This window comes from Physella acuta, unplaced genomic scaffold, assembly GCF_028476545.2.
Source record: "Physella acuta isolate Inbredline_101_S28 unplaced genomic scaffold, ASM2847654v3 ptg000063l, whole genome shotgun sequence".
Lineage (NCBI taxonomy): Eukaryota > Metazoa > Mollusca > Gastropoda > Physidae > Physella > Physella acuta.
The window spans coordinates 730,821-758,811 of record NW_026731583.1 but is presented as its reverse complement, the minus strand read 5'-3'; the positions used below and the strand labels follow the sequence as shown (position 1 = coordinate 758,811).

General features: G+C 34.6%; 3 protein-coding genes across 3 annotated transcripts in view; all 3 read right to left on the bottom strand.

Moving 5' to 3' along the window:
* LOC131949929 (zinc finger protein 883) overlaps positions 1-14,548 on the bottom strand; it is a 30,499-nt gene extending 15,951 nt beyond the window's left edge. The window contains exon 1 of the mRNA XM_059311901.1: positions 14,456-14,548. The gene's annotated coding sequence lies outside the window, so the exon portion shown is untranslated. The remainder of the gene's footprint in view (positions 1-14,455) is intronic.
* LOC131950641 (zinc finger protein 436-like) overlaps positions 1-27,991 on the bottom strand; it is an 88,293-nt gene that overhangs the window by 40,525 nt on the left and 19,777 nt on the right. The window lies entirely within an intron of this gene.
* LOC131949961 (zinc finger protein 583) lies at positions 22-15,332 on the bottom strand. Its single transcript, XM_059311937.1, has 2 exons — positions 15,107-15,332; positions 22-3,010 (listed from the first exon to the last, which is right to left on the bottom strand). Exon 2 carries the CDS (start codon positions 2,996-2,998, stop codon positions 1,925-1,927), a length of 1,074 nt encoding a protein of 357 aa, XP_059167920.1. The 5' UTR covers positions 2,999-3,010; positions 15,107-15,332; the 3' UTR covers positions 22-1,924.

Sequence of the window (27,991 nt, the reverse complement as noted above, 5' to 3'; positions counted from 1 at the left end):
GTTGTATGATCAAAAAAAAATTATTTAGGCCCCTAAAAATTGTATTGACTTAAATAATTGACAAAGTTTTGAGTACAGATTAAATACTATAACATTTTTATTAAGTGTAATTTTGAGAGGATCGATCTCAGAGATCCATACAGCCAATCAAGATTTGTCTTACAAAAGTAAAACTTCGGAGTTCCTTTTTTCGTTTTTGCACCTGTTTTTAAACAGGTCTGATGCCCAAGTGGCTGTCAGCTGTCTGTACATTTTCTACCACACCTACTCTCATTGTTCTCTGAATATTTTTATCCCATTTAAAGGTTTTTTTTTTTACAGTATATTTGTTAAGAGTTTTGAAAATGAAATAGCGTGTGTATGGAACTCAAGACAAGAGCCAAATCTTGACATCAAAAGAGCCGCATGCGTATACTCTTCCACAAAAATACCTTTTCATAATACAAATATAAAAATTGATAAACTATGGCCCACTATTGGATAACAGCTAGTTAAAGTTATGTGATGAGAAAAAATTATAAAAGGATATTTAATTATAATTTGCTTTAGAATTAATTTATTTTGTTAAAAAATGAATTAAATTGGTGTTAAAAAAGTTCCCTTTCCAAACCCGACAGTCTATAGGGCAAGTGAAGTAGAGTTCACTTGTTTCTGTGACCTTGGCATATGAAGAGATAGTGTGGTCAGCACTATGCCCAGCCGCCTTTACTTTCCCTAACGTGAGTTAGGTACCCATCAAAGTTGTGGGGACTCAGAGACGGTCTACTGACTTCAACCCGGATACGAACTCGACACTTACGGGTAAGCAGTCCAGCTCTCTACCGCTAGACCACTCCGTCCCATAATTAGTGTTAAGTCATGATGAATTTCCTACCTTACCTCAAGAATGAATTTTTTATGAGTATTAAAATTAGATATTTGAGAAAATCTTTAGTAATAAACATCACATTCAAGTGGCTTCTCTTCCTGATTGATTTTTCTCATGTGCATATGGACTAAGACTTTGAGAAAATCATTTATGGCAAAAAAAATATTAATGTAGCTTGTCTCTTGAATGACTTTTCAAGTGAACTTAAATAAGAACATTGAGAAAATCTTTTATACATACATATGGCTCATAACCTGTAAAAACACATGTCATAACAAATTATTCTTCTGAGTCAACTTTTTATGACTAATATCAAGTTCATGTGGCTTTTCTCTATAAAAAAAATTTTGTGTGTGAAGATTAACAAGAAATATGAGAAAACCTTGGATGTCAAACATTACATTCTAGTGGCCTTTCTCCTGAATGAACTTTTTTATGTTGTCTTAAATCAGAACTTCGAAAATTCTTTTAAGACAAACATCACATTCATATTGCGTATCTCCTGAATAAATAATTTGATTTCTTAATACAACCATCTTAACCTTGAAGTTTTTATGACAAACATTACAACATGTAACCTTTCTCCTCAATGAACCTTTTTATGTGTTCTTAAATTAGAACTTCACATTGCTTATCTTCAGAATGAACAGTTTAATGACATTATAGATCCTTCATATCCACAACGTTTTTATTACAAACATCACATTCATGTGGTTTATCTCCAGAATGAATAAATTTATGTTGTAATAGACCCTTCTTATCACTAACTTTTTTGTGACAAACATCACATTCATGAGGCCTTTGTCCTGAATGAATCTTTTTATGTGTTCTTAAATTAGAACTTTGAGAAAACCTTTTATGACAAACATCACACTCATGCGGCTTATCTCCTGAATGAACTTTTTTATGCATATTAATATTAGAACTTTGAGAAAATATTTGATGACAATGAACAACCTTATTTTTGTCCATAGACATTTGTAGATTTTCTTCAAGTCCATTTTGTTGTTTGTCCTCAGAAAATAAAAATTCTCTTAAATTAGAACTAAATGAAAATCATTTCAGACAAACATCACATTTATGTGGTTTATCTCCTGAATGAACTTTTTTATGTCGTAATAGACTATTCTTAGCACTAAATCTTTTGTGACAAACATCACATTCGTGTGGCTTATCTCCTGAATGAACTTTTTTATGTTCTCTTAAATTAGAACTATATGAAAATCTTTTCAGACAAACATCACATTCATGTGATTTATCTCCTGAATGAACTATTTTATGCCGTAATAGACCCTTTCTAGCACTAAATCTTTTGTGACAAACATCACATTCATGTGGTTTATCTCCTGAATGAATCTTTTTATGTCGTAATAGACTCTTCTTAGCTCTAAATCTTTTGTGACAAACATCACATTCATGGGACCTTTCTCCTGAAGGAATCTTTTTATGTGTTCTTAAAGTAGAACTTTGAGTAAACCTTTCATGACAAACATCACATTCATATGGCTTATCTCCAGAATGAACATTTTTATGCATATTAATATTAGAACTTTGAGAAAATATTTGATGACAATGAACAACCTTATTTTTGTCCATAGACATTTGTAGATTTTCTTCAAGTCCATTTTGTTGTTTGTCCTCAAGAAATAAAAATTCTTTAGCCAAATCTTGTTTTAAACTTTCAGTAGTTGACAATTCTGGTTTTAAATTTTCAGATGTTGAAAATGCTACTGTTGCAGGTTTCTTATTAATTTCTTCAATTGAAAATGTAATATCATGATTAAAATTTTGAGAAGAATTAAATGACTTGTTAGGTTTTATATCCTGGAAATTAAAAATTGATAATTCTGGTTTTATGTCATCAGAAGTAGAAAATTCTGGTGTAACATCAGGTTTAACATCTTGAGGGTTTTTAAATGTCATGTCAGGTTTTATATCCTGGAAATTAAAAAATGTTAATTCTGTTTTTATGTCTTCAGAAGATGATAATACTATGGATGATAGATCCGGTTTCAAATCTTCAGAAGATGAAAACTCTGTTAATTCATTTGACTGTATATCTACAGTAGATGAAACTGTAGATGAAACTGCAGATAACACATCTGTTTCAACCTCCATGCTGGACAGCATCTCAGAAATGAACTGATGATTAAAAAAAATATAAATGTTAAACCAATGTAAATGTTAGCCAAAACAACTTACTACTAATAACATGACAATAATTGCAACACATGCCAGACTTTTGTTACCCTTTATTGCATGAATTATTGGTTTACTTGGTAAAAATTTTTTGACTTCATATTTCTACAGCAAATGGACTAACTTGAGATGTAGGGAATTTTTTTTTTGAATAGATGATAAATATCACAACAATTTTGGTCGTTGCAATTCTGCAACTATGCGCAACGGTCAAACTTTTTATCCATAATAAGCAAAAAAAATATTTATATAGAATTGTTGATAGAAATGTAAATAACTTCTACAAATCATTTGAGAGTAACAATAGTAACATGTAAGCTTATTTATGATGAAAACAAAAGTAAAAACATGTACACTGAAAGAGAAAAAAACAACTGAAAAATTACATGAAGGTTTATTTAGTAAAAAATTTATTAGCATTTTTTTTGTTTGCTATACAACAAATAAAAACTTCTGTGCATTCTTGGTGCAGGACAACCTGCAACTAAATGATGAACTAAATGATATTGTCTATTGTAAATCTTGAGCCCAACATATTGGGGAACACTCTGTAATAATGTCTGCTCAATATTAGCAACAGCACTTTGTCATCTTGTCCCTTTGTAGCTTTACCTGTATGCACTTCAAAATCTTGGATTATACAAGTTGTTGGACACAACAAAGACTTTGTAGCCCATCTATATGGCTTTCTATGGTTGTAGGTTGGACTGCTTTTGCCTTCGATATGTGAATGGGTCGATTTGCTCATGAATACTTAGAATCTCAGATGGCATGGGGTTTGATAAGCACAGAATTCCGACATTGGTCAACTTCTGCCCTTTGAACATTGTTTGACAGGTGTAGCTTATTCTTAATCCACTCGAATCTATTGATGGTTATGTCTGTGACAGTAACACATTAGGTGATAAGGCACCAAGATCTTTGGTATTTAGAATTTTTTTTACAATGTTTATGTAAAACACAATTTCCAGGAGATGTTTTTGTTCATCTTTATCCAGTACTAGTGGATTGTTTATGTCCTGCTGAGGACATAGTTTCACAGGTGTATATTATTCTTTATCCGCTTGAATCTGTTGATGGTCATGATGTATTGACCGTAACACATTTGGTCGCAAGTCTCCAATACACTCGGCATATATGAGTTTTTACAATGTTTATGTAATACACACAATTCCTAGGAAATGTTTTAGCTCAATCTTATCCAGTGCTAATGGATTGTTTGTCCTGCTGAGGACATTGTTTGACAGGTGCAGATTATTCTTATTCCGCTTGAATCTGTTGATGGTCATGACGTATGTGACCGTAACAAACTTGGTGGCAAGGCTCCAATACACTAAGCATTTAGGAATTTTTTACAATGTTTATGTAAAATCTAATTTCCAGGAATAATCTTTATCCAGTGCTAAAGGACTGTTGATGTCATGTTAGAGGACAGTACAGGTTGGATTGATACACAACTGTCCGAACACAGATTATCTGTAAAGATGTCGTTGAAATAATCCAATGGCCGCCTCTGATGTTTGGCTTCTCTCCTAGGCTCAGGAAATGGTGGAACATTTGCTGTTTACTGGGACTGATCATTCTGTTGTTGCTAATGAAGACCTTGGTGTAGACAATTGAGAAGGTCCTGAGGAGTTTCATCATTTTTCGCAAATGGGCATACTCTGTAGAAATAAATTTTGAGAACATTATTTGGTTATAAATTATGCAATAATTGTAAACAAAACAATAAATGCTTTACTAATCTACAATCAAACCTTTAAAGTATGCAATAATAATATGTTACCTTCAACTACGTCAGACAAATCTTCATCACCAACATCCGATATGACCCGGGTACTGTTTACGTTCTCTATTTCATCATTGGACAACTCAGTATCTTTTGAGCCAAAAGGAGTAGCTCAGAATAAACTGGTAGAAGACTTTCAAATTAGACTCTTGGATCCATGGTTATAAATATGTGAAAGCCTAAAATAAAAACAAAAGGTTATTCATTAGTCTAGCTCTAGTCTTAACGATAAATAATAAATATAGGCCTATAAAATATAAATAAAGCTAATAAAACTATTGTTACTGTTTTAACGTAATTTTATACTTACCATTTAGCAAAAAGCAGAAAAGTGTAGATCGCTTCTAAAAATGTCCGATTTGAAAAAGAAAAATCTTCTTTTCAAAAGAGTTCCGGTATAAAATGTAATAAAAAGTGCTATCCGGAGTAAAATAAGTTGAAAACGAAACAAAATATTAAATAATACAGTACTTGATTACTCCTAAAGTATTGTTGCAAAACTGCAACGCTATGCCATATAGGGTCTGATTACTAATGATTACTTACTAAGATTTGATATGAAAATAGATGACCATTAATGCAAATCCATAAGGACTGCAGATTAATATCTTGAGCTACCAGTTTTTTTAAATTATTTTTAAAAATAGAAATACTAAGATATTAACAATCAAAACCTGATTTGCTGTTGTTAGTTTTTAATTGTAAATAATAAGTACTTAATCTTATCCAAATATGTAATAAAATTTAAAAAATTAATTTTAATTACAGTTGTAAATTGCGATAAACAGCTTAATAAACCTTTGCTCTTTTCAGGTAGCTTGGTACTAATTCGCACTAAATGCTTTTTTAATTTTGTTACAGAATAGGACTTGTAAGTTTTTGTTCTCTCTCTCTTAAATTCAAATCCTGTTAGCCAGGGAGAGATAAAAAATTTGAGCCAAATCAATTGTCTTGAACGAGATTCCTATTTATAACAAAAAAAATGGCCGCTTCAAGATTTAAAAATCATAAAAAGTCACCATAAAGCAACATTTGCAATAACTTTCAACGCTTTTTTATTTGTATGGCAGGGAATAAATATATATGTATGCATAAGTTTTGTGGCGGTTAGCATATGGACTTAACCTTCTTGGGACGACCAGGCTGATCTATCGGCCGCCAGTTTTATAGCCAAAAAGACAAGCGGCCGATCTATCGACCGGGTGTCAGCCGTAATAGAAGCCACACAATTGGCTTTCTAGTATCATATGAAAAAAAAACAATTACACGGTAAAGGGGTTAATAAAGCTACGTCTTAAGAGGGTTAATAATTTATTTTTTTTCAAAATAAGTATAACAGTAAAAATATAGGGGTATAATTCTAGTGAATATGGTACCCATGGTTAGTTTAATAGAATCAACAAGCTACAGCAAACAAAAAGGTAGCTGACATATTATAATCATATATGTGAATGAAATTATACCTATATTCTTGTTTGACAGGCGTTTGACAGTGTGAATAGGGATGTTATCTGAAAGATAATGAGCCACTATGGAATACTAAAAAAATTTATATCTATCATACAGAAACTATATGAAGACTCTACCAGTCAGGTAATACACAAGGAAAAACTAACAAAACCATTCACTGTGGCGACGGGAGTAAAACAGGGATGTATGTTATCGCCAATGATATTCTTGATGGTAATCGACAGGATGATGCTGAAAAACACAAAAAACGACACAGGAATCCAGTGGAGTTTCACAAAAAGGTTGGAGGATCTTGATTTTGACGATGACATCTGCCTACTATCTCACAAGCATTATCATACACAAGCCAAACTAAATCGGCTATCTGAAGAAGCCTCCAAAGTTGGACTTAAAATAAAAAAAATCAGAATCAATAACTGCCAGGACCTGCCCATACAGCTAAATGGAGAAGATTTACGAGAAAGAAACGCATTCACATATCTGGGAAGCGTGATCAATAAGGATGGGGGAGCAGACAAGGACATAAAATGCCGTATCAACAAGGCTAGATGTGCCTTCAACTCACTGCACCCGATGTGGAGGTGCACGGCTCTGTCACTACGGAGCAAAATGGGGATTTTCAACACAAATGTCAAGGCAGTGCTGCTCTATGGCTCTGAGACTTGGAGGGTTACGAAAACAAATACTGATAGGCTACAGGCATTCGTAAACAAATGCTTACGACATATACTTAAAATAAGATGGCCAGACAAAATATCAAACAAAGACCTGTGGCAAATTTTAAAGCAACAGCCAATAGAGAAAGATATCAAGGCCCGTAAATGGGGATGGAATGGACTAACTTTAAGAAGAGAAAAAGAAAACATCGCAAAACATGCTATGGACTGGAATCCCCAGGGAAAAAGGAGGGTGGGCAGGCCAATGAAGACATGAAGAAGAACGGTTGAAGAAGAGGCGAAAACAACTGGGCTCACACAGGCACAAATTAAGGGAGCAGCACAAAACCGAGTCCGCTTCAAATGTGTGGTTGCAGCCCTTTGCTCCCCAGGGGCCACAAAGGAATGATGATTCTTGTACATAATATGCTTTTTTTATAATGATAAGAATCAAACATATATATATATATATATATATATATATTGCCAAAGTGCTGCTTTAAATTTGCTATTATAACAAAAACAGGGAAATTTTTTTAACATTTAGTTAATGTAAATGTAACGATTGAGTTGCCCACTTTGTTATCATTCTAATGATAATGTCTTAGCTTCTTAAGAATGGACATAGTTACAATTATTCTTTAACACTAAGCCTGAAAGTATTAGTTCATGTGATGGAAAATGTTTCAGACATAGACTGATAAGCTTATAAATTAGAAGGGGTCTACTAAATATTTAAAAGGGGTTTTGGAATTACTTGAAAAAACATTGGAGCCAAAAATCACCACCTTGATAATAACCAAGCCTATTATTAGCCTAATAATAAGTAGACTGCTATTACAATTTGTCGCCGGTATCTCTCAACCCCCTAAATCCCAAACAAGAAACTGGAGAAAGATCACAGTGAGTTCATTTCAGGTCAGAATATAGTAGGCCTAGAGCACATGTCACAGCAGGAACAAAAATGCTATTTAAGATTGGCTGTGACGTCATTGCGAATAGCAATTGTCCATGCTATGATGATTGCTCTAGAGCTGCTGATATAACTGAACTACAGTGAACCCTCCACTTGTCAAATTTTTTTAACAAGAAAACTGGGTGGCGATAAAGCTGGTGATGACGATGTTTGAAATTTGCATATTTCTTGATAAATTATTTTTAAAACTTTCGTTTCAGATCAAGAACACGTGTTTTTTTTTTTATAGATATAGCTTCATAGTATTCAGCTTGCCCATAGTCTACAACTTGCCGATTGACTGAACAAAAACGATTTTCACGATGACAAGATTTCCAGACATTTAAAAAAAATTTCATGAGAATTCCAGGAGGTTTTTACAATTTTTAAAATTTCATAAGTTTTCCAGGAACTCCTGGAAATTTAGGAGGCCTGACTATCACTAGAGTTGTACATAATATTACTTTCAAGGTATGAAATAATTATAGGTAGTGTTCTATTAATGTATTACTGTGCTTGATAATAATAATTTAATAATAAATTAATAAAAGGCTTTTTTTTAGCTTAACTAGCATACTTTAATACCTAATAGTTAGAATTTATTAGGATATAAATAGCCTATTTTAAACTAAAGGTTACATTAAAATGATAAATGAATAGACATTTTATAATAGTATGGTTACAGAATGTCAGGTTATTTGTATTATTGTATTAGTAAAGATAAGATACCTTAGTTTACCCTACTGGGTATCCTGCTTTACCATAAATATTGTAACTGCATTTAGGGCAACTTTTTATGGATTCAAACAAATAGGCTAAAAACAAGCCGTACGCTTCTTTAAAAAAAAAATTGCAATTTAACATAGGCTTTATTTTTATTCAATCTACCTTACAACTAGTAGTCTATCATTAACAGCAGATTTACCAGAAGCAACCTCTCTATTCATTCAAATTAATAAGAATATTCAATTTAGTTTGAAAAAAAAACGCTAGCTGGCAAGTATCAAAACGAGAACTTGGTACACAACTTTAAAAATGTACAAGTCCTATTAGCATGCTATGTTTTTGTAATGACAAAAAATAATGAAACCAAGTTACTTTTATTTAACTTATAATTAATACATTCAGTTTAGAAATATAAATAACTCGGGAGTGATCTCCTCTAAACTATCTCGAATATTCTTATATAACAAACAGGGGATGGGAACTCGTGATATAGACATGAATTTTAATCCATTTTAAATACTTAAACTTATTAAAATAGAATAAAATCTCGTAGGAAAAAAAAGAATTGCACACCAAGCGAACGCCAAAACAAAATGTGCATAATAGTGCGCAATATTATTAGTACTTTATAAATTTACATGTGTTTTTTGGGAAATCGGAAATAGCGTAAATTAGTACTTCCGGTCAACGGAAATTGCGCACCACCCCTCCCATTTATAAATTGTTATTCATAAAATTGCCAACCCCCCCCCCCATTTGGAAATTTGGTGGCACTTTTAACCAGTAATAGTTTATATCTTTGTGCCACACAATTGAAGTAGAGTTAAGAAAATTCAGAGTATAGAGTCTTGTAGCCGTTTATTTTCTTAACTTTGACTGTGTATAATTCAATACTTCAGCATAAAATCAGCTTTTTATAAAATAAAAATCACTATCCGGCACCCCCCCCCCCCCCCTCACACACACCTATGCAACTGAATACATTGAATATCACAATTTGACACATTTCTGATAGAATTACTCACTGTCCATAAATTAACCCTGCTTTTACACCCTCCTCAGCACCAGTTCTAAGGTCTATTGTCACAAATCCATCTCATAAATTCCCCACCCTCCCTTATCACAAAAGAAGAAAACTATACAAAGATGAATACAGACTTGATAATAACAGCCCCTGTTAAATTGTGCCCCCCCCCCCCCCCCAAAGTTTTATTTCACAATTTTAGAAATTAAAGAAAAAAAAATTCAGCAAATAAACTAATTTAAATGTTAATCAATTTTTGTTTACACTGTTGTTGTCAATTCAATTATGAGTGAAATGGTGTGAGTAAATTCACTTGTAAAATAATAATTAATTTAAATCATTGCTACTGAGAAGCATATTGAGTCTAGCAATCATAGCCATATCCCAATGTCAAGTGACTTAACCCCTATCCACCTCACCAATGTCAGCCTAGGTACAAACAATGTCAATAAAATTATAAACAAAGAGAACAGCTGAAACCATGTCTTATCTTTTAAATGGAAGTCTTCAACAGTAAATAGCCTAACTGTTATTTTAGCTTTTTATCATTTGATGAACAAGTAGACTGTAGATCAATCAGAGTAGTTTAGATATGGCCTACTAGGAATGAGGGATGTGACCAGAGCAGGAGAAAAAATTAGGAAATTTTCTTCAGATAATAACTCAATATGTTTTATCTACTTTTTATCGCAGTTAAGCAACTTTATAGTACTGTTACTGTACTAATTAATTGTTTAATGAAGTTAATATTTTAAATACAAGAAGTTTATGTTACTCTAAAATAACATTGAAAGTCTTGTCTAATTGCAATTTAATGTTTACCTTATAAACAACTTTTTAAAAATTACAACGTAACAAAAGTAGCAATTAAGTTTTATTTTACCATTAAGCTAATTTAAACTGTACTAATCTAGTGTACATTCTAGATGTACTCCTGTTTTCAATTTTAAATAGGGGGCCTAATGCCTTATAATCTTTTAAAGATTGGACAATCATTTTTAAAAACATTTTCATACGAATAGAAATGAAAGTTACTCTAAATAATATTTTCTTAAGATGGCTGCTGTTTTTAGCAAATTTACTATCTCGAACAGGGTTGATAAAAATCAATTTCATGATACTTAAATCAAAATGTCTATTCACAGTCGACTGTGAATTGGGGCTATTCACAGTCATGACCGTTTTTGATAAATTTTATGTTAAAAATACCCAACTGGGCATGAAGATGTGTAGTCAAGCGGTCACGGGGAGGTGTGGCTGTCGTGCCAGAAGGTGGGGGTCCAAATCCATCAGATGTCATATTGCTATGACTCTTAATGTATGCCTTTTAATCTTTATCTTATTATTAAAATATTTTTCACAGTTACTTGAGTTACTCAAGGAAGGGTTATTTTTGTTAATTTGTTTTTGTTGTGACGTAATTGTTAAAATAGCAGCAAAAAAAAAAGACCTGTACCGTAGATTTTTGCTAAGAGAAAAAACACAAAAGTGTGATGGAAACTGAATTATCGCTGATGAAAAAGGACATCCTATTTAACCTGATATTTATTCTATGTGATAATGTAAATTTTTAATGGTAATTGATAGTTGAATAGCAATGTGATTCATTGTGAACAAGCAACTAAACTGATAATACTTAATTAGTATTATTTATTTAAAAATTACTACACCTATTATTCTAGTGTATAGATTTAGAGTGCATAATTGATCATCTATGACCTACGTAGCCTGTAGCAGATGTCTGATATGAGCCTAAAAGCTAAACTAAACTTTAACCATAAAAACTTTTTTATAAAAAAATAGCAGAATAAAAATAGTGCTGCCCTCTTAATTTATACCTCACTCCCCAGTCACAATAAATGCTTTTATTATTTTAAGATATTATTCACAGTCGTATTTAACATGAAATAACAGCCGACTGTGAATAGACATATTGGGGCTATTCAGTCGGCTGGGAAGAGCCTTTGCCTATTTATTATCTGATTTAACTTTTAACCATAAATGGCAAATGGTGATCTATTATTCTATTATCTATAGGCCTAGGCCTAATATTTTATTAAAAATATACGAAAATATACTAATTATTTAATAATTTAATAACATTCATTAACTCACTCTCCCTCACATTAGGCCTACTAGATCTAGATCTAGTTTTGGCCGAATTTACGACACTAAACTAAGGCTTTACATAGTCCTCTATATAATAATATATTTTATAATTATAGGCCTATAGTATTGTTAGTATTGTTTATTAGAAATATTTGTAGGCCTAGATTAATAAAATTGTAGTCTAGATCTAGATATTGGTAATCTATCATTTAAATTTAAAGTACGTAAAATCGACCGCGACTAGTAATGTGAAAAGGCTGTGGCTATTCGTACTTTTCTACAAATAGCCCTATGAAGGCTAGTGAAAAGCAGGGTATTAAGAGCCGTGTAGTATTAGGCCCCGATCAGCACCTCACCCCCACAAAACCCCAATAACACTGCTAATCTACTTCTGAGATAACAACCGGGTGTTGGGAAATTGCGAGACGCGAAAAGCAAAATGGCGAGGCAGGAAAATGCGAGAAGGGCGCGAAAACGGTAGGTCACGTGACTTTTTTGTCTCGCATATTACGAGAACCCGATACTTACTACGCTGGATAGTGTTAAAATGCGAGGATTTCTGCGAAAAATTTACCGCACCCGATTTACAGTGGTTTTTGGTGCAAACTTCAAAGACGTTTTGTTTACATTGTTAAAACTTCCGATTTTTCCGGCACTAGACATACTGATGATTTGTGAACTACCCCCATCTTTTGTGTCGACTTAGAATACCACCTTGTTCAAAACCGCCCGAAATACCGCCGATGATAGATCAACTTCTTTCTTTTGAGTGGAACACCGAGACCGCCTGATTTACCGTCTTTGAAGATCACCGTGCTAGGATCCGCTGCCAATGCAAACATATTTTCTATTGTTGCATAGAAATTTTGTATTATAGCCGCCGCCAGTGTTGTGTGTGGGATGTACGGGGAGGTCAACTGTGACATGTGAATGTGGATTGGAAGAAGTAGCTAAAAGAAAAATGTATAAATGTCTAATGAACTGGGTTACATGTACTATGTGTGAAAGATGGTGTCACGAGGTGTTTTTGAGTAGTGCTAGGTTTGTGTCAGAAGATTTTGTTTGTAAATTTTGTTTGTAATTAAAATTACTTAATAAAAAATCAATTACACTTTTTAGAACTGTTTATACTTTTACACTTTCAGCAAATACAACAATCCATGAATACATGTTGCAGAATATCTCTCCTGCTGACAAGATTATACCAGTTCACAATGACACAGCTCACGTTTGTATAAACATGAGCTGGCTAGATTTTTTAAATTAATGCCGACCGAGGCGGGATTTTCCTATCGCTTATGAGAGCGGGCGATGACAGTAGCACAGCAGTGATGTTATGATTTTTTAATAGATAGATCTAGATATAGATCTATCTATCTTCTTAGTATCTATCTATATATATATGATAAAAAATAACAACATACAACACTCGTGTTCAAGGGTATGGCTACATGCCTGATTATTTTAAAACAAAAAAAAATAATTTAAATGAAGATGAAAAAAGCATGAAAAAAACTTTTTTTTCGCAAAAGGTGTTTCGCTATTTAACCTTGATTCCGCAGGTATGTCTCGCGTTATCTTCACGCCATTTCGCGTCTCGCAATTTCCCAACACCCGTAACAACCACTGCTGTTCTTTGATAACAGAGACGCAGAGGATTTATTTTATGTAATTTATGACCCACTTGGTCCAATAGGGAGAGGATGAGACAGGATTTAATCCCAATGCTCTTTCCCTAATATTTCTCATCTCCATAAAACCATTTTGTAAACTTTTTTTCTAAAAAAAGTCAAAGGGAATAGAACCCACGCCTCGAAAACAAACTAGCCAATGCACAACCACTTCGACCACCGGAACAGTTACAACCAGCTTCAAAATTGTAATGTCATACACAAGCTAATGAAAATAATTATGCACGCATGCGCAGGACAATGAATTTAAAAATAAATTTGATTGGTCGGCTAAAAATAGCAAAGTACGAATAGCCTTCTGAGGGCTATTTGTAGTAAAGTACCAATAGACACTCTCATGTGAAAAACAGGTGACTCCTTAAATTTTAGGCCGCATTTGAGCGGTTCGCTCCACGTTACGCTTAATCTTCACCCTAGGTTGCACGCGATCTAAAAAAAACATATCAGGACTGTCCGATTTGTTTTCGTGGTAACAATTTAATGTTGACATAGATCTAGATCGAGTTTTAATTCAATTTGCTTGAGGGGGGAGGGGGTGGGAGGAAGGGATTTTCCACTCACGGGATAGTAAATGTAAGGCATGCAATCACAACAGTGATGATGTTTGGAAATTTTATTTTAAAAAAAAAGAATCATAGTCTACGTCATATTTTCAATATGAAAAAAAAAAAATTCCGGTCGAGTTAACCCCGCGTTCGAACTCTGTACTCCGAGTCTATGAACATCAGACTACAGCTGGTACACTGTTGACTCAACCACAGCGGATGTGATAGACATATGTAAAGTAAGCATTTTCAATTATAAGGTGCCAAATCAAACCTGCGAGACGCGTAGTATATTCTTTAGGGGCCACGCTTTGCGAGACGCGTAGTCACTTTGTAAATTTTAATAATTATTTCACATTTTGAGGCAGATTTATGTTATGAAAAATACAAAAATGATTCCTTGTTTCATTTAGGCCTATGTACCTGCTTTTAAACAATTGAATTGAAACTTTTTAGTCATAATTGAAGACTAGCGAATAGTAGCGATGTTTTCATCGGATGCAACCATGCTCATTTACTATAGCAGCCATCTTGTTTTAAGTTCTTTTGTTGTAAACTTATAGCGCGATATTAAGGGGAAGGCAACTCTATTTTACAAATGGCTGCTTTTTATATAAGGCCTATAAGAAATCCTACTCGCAAACACTGCTTTTTAAAGTTAATGTCTTGCCTATAGGTCTATTCAATATTCATGATAGATCTATTATATATTTAATATTTAGCTATTGATTTATGTTTATAATTCATCTATCTATAATATTTGACACAAATATTTCACAAAGCCTTGACAATGAGGTAACTTTTTCGTACATTACTAGATCTAGATTCTTAGATCCTAGCCGCGGGCGATTTTACGTACCCAAAACGATAGATTACCTAGAAATCTTTCTATTCTAGATCTACATCTGAACTACATCAAGATATCTAGATCTAGTACGACTAGTAGTAGATCTAGATCTAGATCTAGTAGTAGGCCTAATTGCTAATGGCTCGGCCTAATACTATTAGTAGGCTAATACACTAATGACTAATACATTCATAGATCAATAGATATTAGATCTAGATAAAGATTACCAGCAAGCGGCAGATCACAAAAGCATAGATCTAGATCACATCAAGGTCTAAAAGTAAACTGAGATTACTGGAGAAGTAGATCTAATCTACATCTAGACTAGTTCATTCATAATCTCAACAGCATCCGACATGATCACGTACGGCGGAAGCAAAATCGTGTAGGCCTAATGGTCATTTTAACCAAGTGACTAGATTCTAGGCCCCCCTACTCGTAAAAAGATGCTTCGGCAGAAAATACGAAATTCAATAGTTCTGCGCATGCGCAGTGACCTGCGTTAGGGTTAGGGACAGGGTTAGTGTAACACCGCGTTTATACTAAGACTTATGACATGTATACTAGACTAGACTCGGGGTCATCCATTTATGGCGTCCACAAATATGTGGAGTTTTAACCTCCCCCTCCAAGATGTTCTTAAGTCCAGAGGCGTAGCTAGAGGCGGGGGGCGGGGGGGGGGGGGGGGGGGGGGGGGCGCCCCGTGCGCCGATCCTAGGGAGGCACCAAAAGGGTCAGAAATTTTTTTTAAGCTGCAGTTTTGAATTATAAACAGTCACTGTAATAGATTGAAATAATTGTGAGGTCAAGGGAACTCACTCTTCTGTATTAGTTATATTTATAATATTGTTATCTTGAGTGATGTCCCTTGTGTACTTCCTTCCGTCCTCTCTGTGTGTTACCATCGTGATGTAGTTAGACCCATTAAATGTGTTATATACAACCACAGGCTTCTGTCGTCAATCTATTATAACTGGCGACGAAGGATAAACATCTACTAGAAAGAGCACCTACTTACGCAAAAAAGAGGTTTGCTAGAGCTTATTAGCTAATTATTTCTAGAATTATGGCGCTGTATGGCCAAATAAAAGAATTTGATGCGAATGATGAAATCATTCAAGATTACCTAGAGAGGTTAAGCTTTTACCTAGAAGCTAACGACGTGACGATAGAAGCCAAAAAGAGAGCTGTTTTGTTAACAGTCATAGGGCCTCAACAATTCAGGCTACTAAAGGACTTATGCGCACCAGCTAGTCCAGATACCAAGAGCTTTAACGAGCTGAGCAAATTGCTAACAGACCACCATGCGCCTACCCCATCAAAGTTTCTATGTCGAGCTAGATTTGACGGTAGAACTCGTCAACCAAACGAGTCAATATCAGAATATGTTGCTGCTTTACGTCATTTAAGTAGATTCTGTGAATTTGGAGAAACGCTGTCTGACAGACTATGTGAAAAGTTTGTGACAGGTGTAAACAGCCCTGATATTCAAAGAAAGTTGCTGCTCGAGTCAGATCTAAAATTGGAAAAAGCAATACAACTTGCAATGTCATTCCAGCAGTCATCAGATGCGGCGAGATCTTTAGCACCTTCAGAGATCCATGCAGTAAACAGCAGGTTAGTCAATAAACATCAACCCCATCAGAGCATTCCAACTTATGCTAAACAGCCTGCTCGTTCAAATCCTAGATCTAAATCTAGTAATAATTATCAAAAATGTCATCGATGCAAAGGTCCCCATGCATCTCATCGATGCAAGTTCAAGTTAGCAACTTGTTATAAGTGCGGTAAGCAAGGTCACATTGCCAAGGCCTGCTTTGCAAAGTCTTCGTCTGTTGCTAAATCTAGCCAGTCAAGACAGTACCGCAACCAAAAGCAGCACTATGTTAACTCTCACCAAGACTACCTAACCCAACCAATGAACCACTCTACCTGTGAAAATGCTCAAACTGATTCGCAACCGGATTTCAACCTGTTCTCTGTGAAATCAATAAGTCATGCTCCCATCAATGTACTAGTTAATATCAACGGTAAGAGCATCAGCTTCCAACTTGACACTGGAGCATCTCTAACAGTCATAACAAAGAAAGATTTTGACGCTGTCACAGGAGGATCAGTGCCTCTACAGCTATGTCACAAGTGTTTAACAACATACACTGGTGACAATGTTCCGGTAATAGGAGAGTGTATGGTTCATGTAAGTTATAATGGTCAAAGTGTTAAACTTCCTCTTCTTGTGGTTGAAGGAAATGGACCGCCATTACTAGGTAGGAACTGGTTAAGTGATCTTAAGTTAAATTGGGAGAGTATTTGTTCATTGAAGAATGTAAAAGAATCTAGTCTTACTTCACTAGATAAAGTTATATCTGAAAATAAATGTGTTTTTGGTAATTCAGGTTTACTAAATGATAGAACAGTGAAGTTAAGCATTAAAGATACAAATCCAAGATACTGCAAAGCTAGAGTTCCACCTTATGCAATGAGGAATAAAATTGAAAATGAGCTAAGTAGATTGGAATCTAATGGCATTATAAAGAAGGTAGACTATTCCGATTGGGCGACACCCATTGTGCCAGTGTTAAAGAAGGATGGTTCTATAAGAATTTGTGGAGATTATAAAACTACACTGAATAAGCAAATAGAGCTAAATAGGTACCCTATACCTAACATTGAGGAAATCTCTTTGAATTTGGCAGGAGGAGACAAATTCACTGAATTAGACTTTAGTCATGCTTACACTCAACTAGAACTGCATCCAGATTCAAAAGTCTATACGACAATAAACACACATAAAGGACTCTACCAATATGAAAGACTATGTTTTAGCATATCATCTAGCCCTGGAATTTACCAAGCTGTCATGGACAGTATTTTTAAGGACATTCCAAATGTTTGTGTGTACTTTGACAATGTGTACATAACTGGTAAGAATGACACTGAACATCTTCAAACACTTGATAAAGTATTGAAAATTGTTGGTGAAAAAGGTTTAAAGATAAACAAAGATAAATGTCAATTCATGTTGACAGAAATTAGTTTTCTTGGTTATATATTAAGCAAGCAAGGTATCAGACCTCAACCTGAGAAAACAAAAGCCATTAAAGAAGCACCCAAACCTGAAAATACCCAACAACTAAGAGCTTTTTTGGGCTTGATAAATTACTATGCAAAGCTCATAGGGAATCTGTCTGGTAAACTATCACCACTGTACAAGCTGCTACAGAAAAATGCAACTTGGCACTGGGGTAAACAACAAGAAGCTGCTTTTAATACAGCAAAAGAGGCTTTGTCTTCTGACACCTTACTAACTCACTATGACCTAGGGAAAAGACTTATATTGACATGTGATGCTTCACCAGATGGTGTAGGAGCAGTCTTGTCTCACATGGATGAGAAGGGTGACAGACCCATTGCTTTTGCCAGTAGATCTTTGAACCAGGCTGAGAAAAATTATTCTCAGTTAGATAGGGAAGGCTTAGGCATCATTTTTGGTGTTAAGAAATTTCATAAGTTTCTGTTTGGTAGGAAGTTCACCATCTTTACAGATCATAAACCATTGCTAGGTTTATTTGGAGAAAACAAAACCCTACCTGAGCATGCCTCACCAAGAATTCAAAGATGGGCTATCACACTAACTGCATACAATTATGAATTGAAATACAAACCTGGATCTGAGAATAGTGCAGATAGTCTTAGTAGATTACCTTTAAAAAACCAGAGCCTGAGCTATGTACCAGAAGATGTATTTGTTCTCTTCACTATCATGGATAACTCCAATATAAATGTGAATGATATTAAGAGAGAAACACAAAAAGATGAGTGCTTAATAAAAGTATATGAGTACTGTAAGAATGGTTGGCCTGAAGAGTCTGTGAATGATGACTTAAGGCCATATAAAATAAGAAATTAAAACCCTTTGTGAAGATAATATAAAAGATGGAGAAGATGCAGTCCATTATCAGTCAGAGTTGCCTAAACAAAGTACTTGTAACTTAATAAATGATTATGGTGATATGGCAATTTCAAATGTTTTAAAGAGAATACATTAGTAAGAAGGAATGTGATCATCAAACAACTTTGCTAACATCATTAGCACTTACAGAAACTAAAAGGGTAACATCAAAAGAAAAGAGAAAAAGATTTTTGCCATTTAATACTTTCAGATGCCAATTCAAAAAGTCAATCATGACAGAACACCCATTGAAAGAGAATTTGGTGTTAATAAGAATGTGTATCTAAGAAATTATGGGAGAAAGGAAAAATGGATACCAGGTCAAATTGTTCAATGTACAGGACCTGTGTCTTATAAAGTTAAAAATAACTTGTGCAGATAATAAGTGTGAATCTGTCAATCCCACCAAATCTGAACAGTTCACACCAACTCAGTTTGTTCCACAACCAAGTTCTGTTGATATGAGTGAACCAAGTTGTCTGGAGTCAGAAAATGTAAATTCTGGAGTTAATGATTTAAATCCTAGACCTCCTGACATAGAGAATCCAGATGGTCAGAATATTGAGTCACCAAATCAAAAGCCACTGAGAAGGTCAAGCAGGACAATCAAAGTCCCAAATAAGTTAGACCTATGATTTTAAGGGTCAAAAGGACTTTGACATCATTGTTTTGTATCTTGATTATGTTGTAGCATATTGTGCATTGTTTGCAAGGATGTAATCTACCATAGTGTTCATGTTACAATATAATTGGTGATTTTAGGATACTATCAATTGTTCTATTGAGAGATGTGTTATTGTGTTCTAAGGGTAAAGGGATGTAATAGATTGAGTTAATTGTGAGGTCAAGGGAACTCACTCTCTGTATTAGTATTATATTTATATTGTTATCTTGAGTGATGTCCCTTACATGTTGTTATCTATATATAGTTGTCTCTGGCTACTTCTTCCTCTCTCTCTTGCCATCATGGCGTCTGTAAATAATAAAGACTGTTAACAACCAACGCGGCTTCTCGTCAGTCATTACAATCCACCTCAAAAGTGTAATGTATGATTTCACTCGCGGGTTTGTTAAATGACGCGATTAGTTGTTTTTTTACGATTCTTAGGATTCTCTCAACTTCACATGATAGATCAGATAATTATACTGGATTGCATTACATATTGACTGCATCTATCGTTTTAAAGAGAAATGAAGATCAAGGATTCTTGTGCATTATATTTTGGTTAATGATTAGGCTAATTTTTTTTTTTAAAATCCATTGTTTATAAAAGAAACAAATCAAGCTAGAAACATTATAAGTGAGATGGTTTAGAAAAATGGACCCAGTCTACAATTGATACAATTGCAGGTCTACATAGGGCCTACAGTCTAGTAGTTTACAGTAGGCACCTAGTGTGTAGCTAGTATGCTAGTGTGTAGCTTTCCCCTGATAAGCCATGTGTGCTATAAATGACATAACATGACATCGAAGTGAGAAATGTTGACGGGAGAGCAGTGGGACTTTCCCCTTTGTTCTCCCTGCTGGGCCCTGGGGGTCAAAATTGTTTAAGAGCAGAGGCGTACCCAGGTTTTCGGTGTAGGGGGAGCGAAAATAGTAAAAAAAAGGCGCCGAATTTGTAATATCTTCTATATAAGTATATATATATATATATATATATATATATATATATATATATATATATATATATATATATATATATATATATATATATATATATATATATATATATATATATATATATATATCACACTACAACCAAAAACAATGAACGCAGCATAATCTGTTTCGTAACCCTTGTAAAAAAACTGCATTATAATTCCTATGACAAGCGAAAAGGGGAAATAATCAATATCTTAATATAAATATGTATATTCTACACATTTTATTATAAATATCAAAACAAATCAATAATTACTTATGAATCTAATAAAATAGCTTAACATTATTTGTTTTTACAAAAGTGTTTTGTCTACAATCAGATCTAAATATATTGTTATCATAAATGCTAAAATATTACAGCATAATGAAAGTTTTTTTAATCAGAGTTGGTATAAAAACTAGCTTTACAAATTAATAGTAATACAATCGGAAAAATAGTCTACATACAACTAAAATATTGGTCTTCCATTACATATCATTCACTTTTTAATTAGCTTCTGACTTTATGTGTTCTTTAAAGATAATTTTTAGCGCAATTTCCATTCTGGAGAATTGCGTTTATTAACTCGTCTTTTCTGGTAATGAATGGATGGATGGATGTGTGTCCGCAGCTTTAAGTCGTATCTCCTCCTCAACGAAGCAATATCGAGGACTAGTTCCAAAAGCAATTATGTTAAGCAAGTTACGAGGATGAACATAGGCCATTAAAATTCCGGGTTTCTTTCATGGATTTCCCGGAAAAGCCAAAAAACCTCGAAAAAATGTAGTTTTTGGCCCATAACTCGGCAACCAGACCACTTAGCGACTTGAAACATGTACCAATCGATTCCTGTCATTATTTAGAACAATATTGCCGAAGAAAGTTTTCAAAAATATCCTTTCGTTTGGTCACAAAAAAAATTTTGAATTAATTAAAATTTGGACCGAATTAGTAGGCATTTTTATCCAACCACACCACACGCGTCATCACGTTCAATAGCTGCGCCATCACGTTCAATGGCTGCGACGTCACGTTCGGTAGCTGGGCGCGCAATTGTTTTTAGTCATGTACTCTATTGTAAATAAAACATGTAAAATACTGGAAAAAAAATTAATAAAAAACGTTTTAATAACTAACCAATGGTTTTACTAACCCTGCTCTTGATTTACGCTACGACAGAGCTATTTTTAGATAACACAAGGAAATTGCGCTAAAATTGTCACTAGACTTTTTTTAATTACTAGTTTAACATTATGAGAAGGTATGGGTTAGATCACTGCTCACACACCTTTTACTGGTAATTGCAAAAACAATATTCACAGAGATTTACGTTTCAATAGCTATGATTCTGGCGGCATGGTACTTTGGTACATCATTACGCGTTCCAAATGTACTTAACAGATCAGTTCGTTGCGGGTTGAGAGGAGGGGTTCAACTTCATTCACCACTGTCCGGTCACTTTAGGTCAATTATCCAATCCAGCGTATACCAAGGTGTGACATTAATGTCGCTCTACACAATTGTGGTGGTGAGGTGGGTGTGGATAACCAACTCAGAGTGAACATAGCGTCAGTTTTTAGATGACTGTTCTAAACATAGGGGGTCATCCATAAATGACGTCACGCTTTTTTGACGATTTTTACCTCTGCCTCCCCTCCGTCACACGTCGTCCCAAAAAGCCAGACCTCTCCCCCCCCCCCCCCCCTAAAATGACGTCACACCTCAGCCTACAACCCCCCTCAAAATTGCAGTTAAATTTTTTTAAACAGCTATATTTTCCCAAAATCTTGTCTGAACTCTGTCAAAATATAGTATTTTAATCAATTGTTATTACAATTTATTAAAACAGTTTTCTAAAACGCAATATAACGTCTAAACTTCGTTTTCTAACATTGCTTTTTTATAATGCAAAAGTGTGACGTCGCACCACCTGAACCCCCCGCCCCCTCATCACACACCGTCATAAAATTTCGGACCCCCCTACGAGTGTGACGTCATTTATGGACGACCCCATACATATTCAATTACGCATGTATACTGATTCAAAAGTAGATTTAAATAAGTAGCGGATAATTAACTGTGCGATCAGTGTAAGTTTAAATTGGGTTGTTGTTTTATATATATATATAAAATATAGCATTGTTCAAATATAATATAGATCTAGATCTAGTAAACTAAAATAATTATTAATAGAAAGTTGATACTGTTTCATTTAATTTGTAATCGTAATCAAACTGTCATAATACTACCACTTAATCGTGATGATGTCGATGACCTTGTCAAAATTTCCCCACCGCTACGCAGTTCTACCATAAGCAAATTTAAATAGAGGTGCCACATTAGTTGTATTTGTGTCTGTATTGTAATTTAAAAAAAATAAATTACACGATTTAAACTGTATATATAAAGTAATTATGATTGAAGTTTTACATGTAACATTTTCTAATTCAATTATTCGTAAGCAAATACATTATACAGTTGCCTTAAACTTAACACCCCTCTTGCCAAGTGGTACTGCCTGTAGAGGTTTTTTAAACAGTGCAATGCGTCGTAATGGTTATTTTTAGAATGACAAATTGATACAGCTGCTAATACGTGTTGTAAACGTTGACTCTACTAGTCTATTACTGTTATAATTAATTGCTGCATGAAATAAATCTTGTGATTTGCATAGATGTGCCGACCAAAGATAAGTTTTTAACAAATATCAATGTTTAAAACTTTGAGTTTAAAAAGTTTCCAAAAAGGCGCCACTTTGCTAAAAATGGCCAGAGGGGGAGCGGCCGCTCCCCCTGCTCCACCCCTGCGTACGCTACTGTTTAAGAGATACTATCTCTGTGGGTCTGGGTATCACGGAGGTGAGAAATGTTCAGGGAAGGGCAGTGGTACAGGCTCCTCTTTGGTTTTATTGTGGGTTAGAAAAAGGTGAAGGGCTGGCCGGTGACTTTGGAGCAATCTTAATTTAAAAATAATTACAATCTACATACTTCATAATAAATATTTTTAGATGAATTATAAAAATTCCTATGCATATACAGCCTACACACGTTACATTACATGTAAATAATCCTATGTTAATTTACACTCTCTAAATATTTAATACATAAAAGTATTAACAAATATCATGCAAATATATATTTGTGACTTTTTTTTCCTGTGACTTTTTTTTCCTACAATCGGGTTGAACCTCAGTATTAATGTGTCTGATAACTTCCCTGCCGGATTATAAGGGTCTTAAATTGTATAACATGCTACCCAGATTGGCTGAGATTGGTTATTACCCAGTGGTCTAACGTTTGCTACAGAAGTGTGGTTGTACTAGATCTATTGCTACTAAATCTTGTACTTAACAGAGAATCTAGAATCTACATTAACCAGATCTAGATAACCTATAATATATTACTGCACTTGATCAGATTCGTCTACTTAAATTCTAAACGCAAACAGAATTGCTAACATTATTTTTATTTAGAAATTTCGGCCACATATTTATATTATTCACAAAACTGTAAATAACAGTATAAGGATCTTCAATTTCTAAGAGTTCAAGTCTTTTAACGTATTTTTCCTTTTCCGCGGGTGCGATTCTTTACATAAAGTGAACGCGTCCAGCGCTGGTGAACAGCTGATTGTGTTTACGTCTGGTGTACACCACTGTGGCGGCGGACGTAGGTATCACGTGATTTAGGTCACGTTTGAAGCGTGGGGGGGGGGGGGGAAGTTATCATCTGTATTGTATTTCACTGCTTTAATTGAAACCAATTACTTACTTTTATAACAAACAAATAAAACTGTGCTAATGTAATCAAGGAAATCCGCCTTTTACGATTATATCCTATTTAATTAAATATAATTGCTCATCTCTAATGGCTACTAACTCCCTTTCCCCCTCCCCCACCACTACTCCCTACAAGAAGATTTATACACAATAAGTCGAAGCTTGGTATATGGCTAGGGGTGAAAGAGGATGGGTGGAGGTCCACCTTTCACCCTTTTTTTATCAGTCCAAAATTGACGCAACTAAAACGCTTAAAACCTTCCCCTTTCCTCCAGCCCCCCCCCCCCCCCCGCCCCAACCTTAACACACTGCCGGTTGAGTTTTCCAAAAGTAGAACTCCCCCCCCCCCCCCCATCCCCTCACGGCAACGAAGGAAAGTTTTTTTTATATTAAAAACTTAATGTACCAAGAGGCGTAGCGGCCCTTCCCGGCGCCCGGGGACAAACTTTTCGATTTGCACCCACCCCCCCCCCCCCTCGAGATTTTGACTTGCACCCCCCCCCCCCCCCCCCTCAAACTTTCGATGTGCACCCCCCTCAACCTTTCAATTTATTTTTCCAACCCATTTTGGCGCCCCCTAAGGTCGGCACCCGGGGACATATGTCCCCGCCCGCCCCCCCCCCCCCTCACTACGCTACTGAATGTACCACCTTATGTAGATGATTGTAGGAAAAAAATTCACAGGAAAAAAAAACACAGGAAAAAACAGAAAAAGAGTCACAGGCAAAAAGTCACAAATATATATTTGCATGCAATGTGTTAATACTTTTATGAATTATATATTCAGTGAGTGCAAAATTAAATTACGATTAATTAAATGTAATGTTATGTGTGTAGGTTGTATACGCATGGCAATGTTTATAATTCATCTAATAAAATACTTAAAAAAAACTTTTTAAAAAACCAAGTTTTTCTTGTGGACTAAAAAGTAGAAAATAACTATTTACATACATTTGATGACAAAAAACGTGGGTACGTTCACCATCAAATTTCCCGACCCATCTGCCCGACCCACGTTTTTTGTCATCAAATGTATGTAAATAGTTATTTTCTACTTTTTAGTCCACAAGAAAAACGTGGTTTTTTTAAAAGTTTTTTTTAAGTATTTTATTTTCTCCTTTTTAGTCCGTTGCTACACATGAAAAACGTGGTTTTTAAAAAAGTTTTTTATATAGTTTATTTTCTACTTTATCTAATGACTTGATTAAGTATGAATTGACTAAGTGTTTATAAATACACGGACTAAAAAAATCTTGAGCGACCAGGATTCGAACCTGGGTTGTCGCGGCCACAACGCGAAGTACTAACCACTAAACGATCACGGCCAGCGCGCTCACATCGATTGGGGCCGAAGTAACTGTGTCAACAAGCCTCCAGTCTTGTCGGTATCTTTAGAAATCATGTCCTCAAATTTATGGTCCTTTGGGCGTAATTAAATTAAGCTAATTACGGTCTCTAATTGCTAGTTTTTATGATTGCATCTGAAATTGTTAGGCGAAAGTAGCATGCATGCCAAATTTCAGGTCTCTAGAGCAATCAGAAGTGGGCTAATTTTCGATGTCAATTTTAACAACAAACAAATCCACACATCCACAAACGCGAAGCTGAGTTAAGAAAAACGTGTTAAAAATATTTAGTTTTAAGTATGTAGATTACTAATTATGTAATTGTAAAACATAATATTAATAGCATTTAATAGAATGTTCCAACGTCCTCGGTTTTCATAGTGTTTTTTTTTTAAATACTAACATTAAATTACCATGAAATGGTAAATTCATCTGACTTGCTGCCCTCAACTCATCGTAAAAATAGTTATGCTTAGTTCAACCACCTGTACTGCCCACATTTATCACGCTCATTACATAACACGTATACTTGTGTTGGAGGGGATCCCATCAAACACTAAAATTAAGAACAAAAAAGGAGAAGAATTAGACGAGTATAAATAGAAAGTTCCCTTTCAAACCAGACGGTCTAAGGGGCAAGTGAAGTAGAGTTCACTTGTTTCTGTGACCTTGGCATATGAAGAGATAGTGTGGTCAGCACTATGCCCAGCTGCCATTACTTACCCTAATGTGAGTTAGGTGCCCATCAGAGTTGGGTGGACTCAAGGACGGTATACTGACTTGAACCTGAGACTTACAGGTTAGCAGTCCAGCTCTCTACCGCTAGACCAATCCGGCATTTAGTAATTGATCAAGTAGTGGTAAGATTCTTAAAAAGAATGATGACTAATACTAATTCTTTTTAAATTATTACTGAAAATCTCTGCCTATCTGTAATTTATTTGTTTGTGAAGCCTGTTATTTAAACAAGTTTATTAAAAAGTCTAGTGACATTTAAGCGCAATTCCTTATGTTATCTAAAAATAGCTCTGTCGTAGCGTAAATCAAGAGCAGGGTTAGTAAAACCATTGGTTAGTTATTAAAAAAAAATTTCAGTATTTTACATGTTTTATTTACAATAGAGTTACATGACTAAAAACCATTGCGCGCCTAGCTACCGAACGTGATGTCGCAGCCATTGAACGTGATGACGCGTGTGGTGTGGTTGGATAAAAATGCCTACTAATTCGGTCCAAATTTTAATTAATTAAAAAAAAAAATTGTGACCGAACGAAAGGATATTTTTGAAAACTTCCTTCGGCAATATTGCTCTAAATTATGGCAGGAATCGATTGGTACATGTTTCAAGTCGCTAAGTGGTCTGGTTGCCGAGATATGGGCCAAAAACTGCAAAAAAATTTTTTAGGTTTTTTGGCTTTTCCGGGAAATCCATGAAAGAAACCCGGAATTTTTATGGCCTATGTTCATCCTTGTAACTTGCTTCACATAATTGCTTTTGGAACTAGTCCTCGATATTGCTTCGTTGAGGAGGAGATACGACTTAAAGCTGCGGACACACATTTAGCCATCCAGAAATGACGGGTTAATAAACGCAATTCTCCAGAATGGAAATTGCGCTAAAAATAATTAATTAAAATATATAGACTTCTAGCCTGTATAAAGATATAAGCATAGTTCTGAGAATAGTGTAGACCTACAATTTAACCTATGCGTAAGTGTCTAGTATATAAGGACTAGATTCTAAATCTGTCCTAACACTTACAATTAAATTACAAAACTATAGGTTCCCTCTTTTAAATGAAAACAGGTGTGTTAGTTAAAGCAAGAAGATAGTGTAGCAAATAATAGGTAAGGTTATTAGAAAAGAGCAGAAATTGAATTAATTAAACTTGTGTGGGTTTTATTTCTAATGATAAAATTAGAACATTTACTCTAAATATTACAGACAATTATCTTTTTGGCTGAAGTTATGCAAAAATGTTAAATGACACATGTGACTGTGTTAGGTGGTGTGATAGTCCTTCAAGAACCATAAATAAATTATTATTTTTTTAAAATTATGATTTGTGTGCAGATCTAGATCTATATCTAAGTGTTTATAGTGCAGTGTTAATAAAAATATAGGAAAATCGTTGAAAAGTATTGAAGCTGTAACAACGAAGAGATAGTGAGCCTCAGTCTGTGTTGCAAACTGATGCATGATCAAATGACCCTTAAGAAAAATTGCCTAAGTCCACTATAAATACATATTAAAACAAATTTAATTGACCAAACCGAGAATAGTCTAGAAATTATTTGAAAGGCCCATCAATTATTTTAATTTGTTTTAAAAGCATTTGTTTGTAGGCACAATGTTACTAAAATAAATACGGTTATAAAAAATATGACTGATT